This window comes from Fulmarus glacialis, unplaced genomic scaffold (assembly GCF_000690835.1).
Source record: "Fulmarus glacialis isolate BGI_N327 unplaced genomic scaffold, ASM69083v1 scaffold18913, whole genome shotgun sequence".
NCBI lineage: Eukaryota > Metazoa > Chordata > Aves > Procellariiformes > Procellariidae > Fulmarus > Fulmarus glacialis.
The window spans coordinates 879-1,740 of NW_009205073.1; the positions used below are offsets into that span (position 1 = coordinate 879).

Consider the following 862-nt stretch of genomic DNA (forward strand, 5'->3'; position numbering starts at 1 on the left):
TTCTTGAGAGACAGCACAGCCCTGCACACCTTCCGTTTGCTTCTCCCCTGGCTGCTTGGTCAAGAGGACTTGGCACGGCTTTGAGTGCCTGAAGGAGAATAGCAAAGGTCCCGTGAGAAAGCATCTCCTGGTAGCTGGAAACAGCATTGCCTTCCCGTACTGCTCTGTGCTCGCCTGTGGCCGGGAGGAGCGGGCAGGGTTTAGAAGAGAAGGACGTGCAAGACTCCTGCAGGCAGGGGCAGGCAGGAGATGGGGTGCGTGGTGGGCAGCAGACCTCACCGGCACGGCGTGGTTGGGATTTTCCTGGCTCCGCAGTGCTCGTTTGTGCTGCAGCGTTGTTCTGTTGCCGGTGTTTCCTCCCGGTGCAGGGCTGGCAGCGCCCGTGCCTGCTGCCTCCCCTCCGCTCTGCTGCGGGCAAAGCACTCTGCTCACGTCCTCCGGAGAGGTGTAACCACCCCGCTTTGGGGCTGTTCCTGCACCTCCTTCCAAGGAGGGCTCGCAGTCCCAGCCCGGCACGCTGGGTACAGAGCGGGTGCTGGGGAGAGCAGGTCCCAGAGGAGCACGAGAGGTTTTTCCTTCACAGGCTGAACATCCCCTTTCCCAAAGGGGATGAGCTGGGGAGGTGCTGCAGGCCAGGTCCCCTCGGAGAGCCACCAGCCTGGGACAGGGGCTCGGACGAGCCACCCGGGGCAGTGGTGCCCGTCCGGGATGCTCTGCCCTGGGCGCCTTGCGCTGTTTGCCAACGTCGTGACCCCGGTGCGTGTCTTACAGGCCAGATCTGGTGGACATGGAGAGGGTGCAGATCCAGAGTAACCGGGAGAACCTGGAGCAGGCCTTCGAGATTGCCGAGCGGCTGGGGGTC

General features: G+C 63.6%; 1 protein-coding gene across 1 annotated transcript in view; it reads left to right on the forward strand.

The window, feature by feature from the left end:
• The window catches only part of LOC104074946 (microtubule-actin cross-linking factor 1-like), a gene marked incomplete at both ends in the record, with an annotated part of 36,189 nt that overhangs the window by 588 nt on the left and 34,739 nt on the right, over positions 1-862 (forward strand). Inside the window, one exon of the mRNA XM_009575258.1 lies at positions 772-859. Within this exon, the coding sequence (XP_009573553.1) occupies positions 772-859 (88 nt within the window). The remainder of the gene's footprint in view (positions 1-771; positions 860-862) is intronic.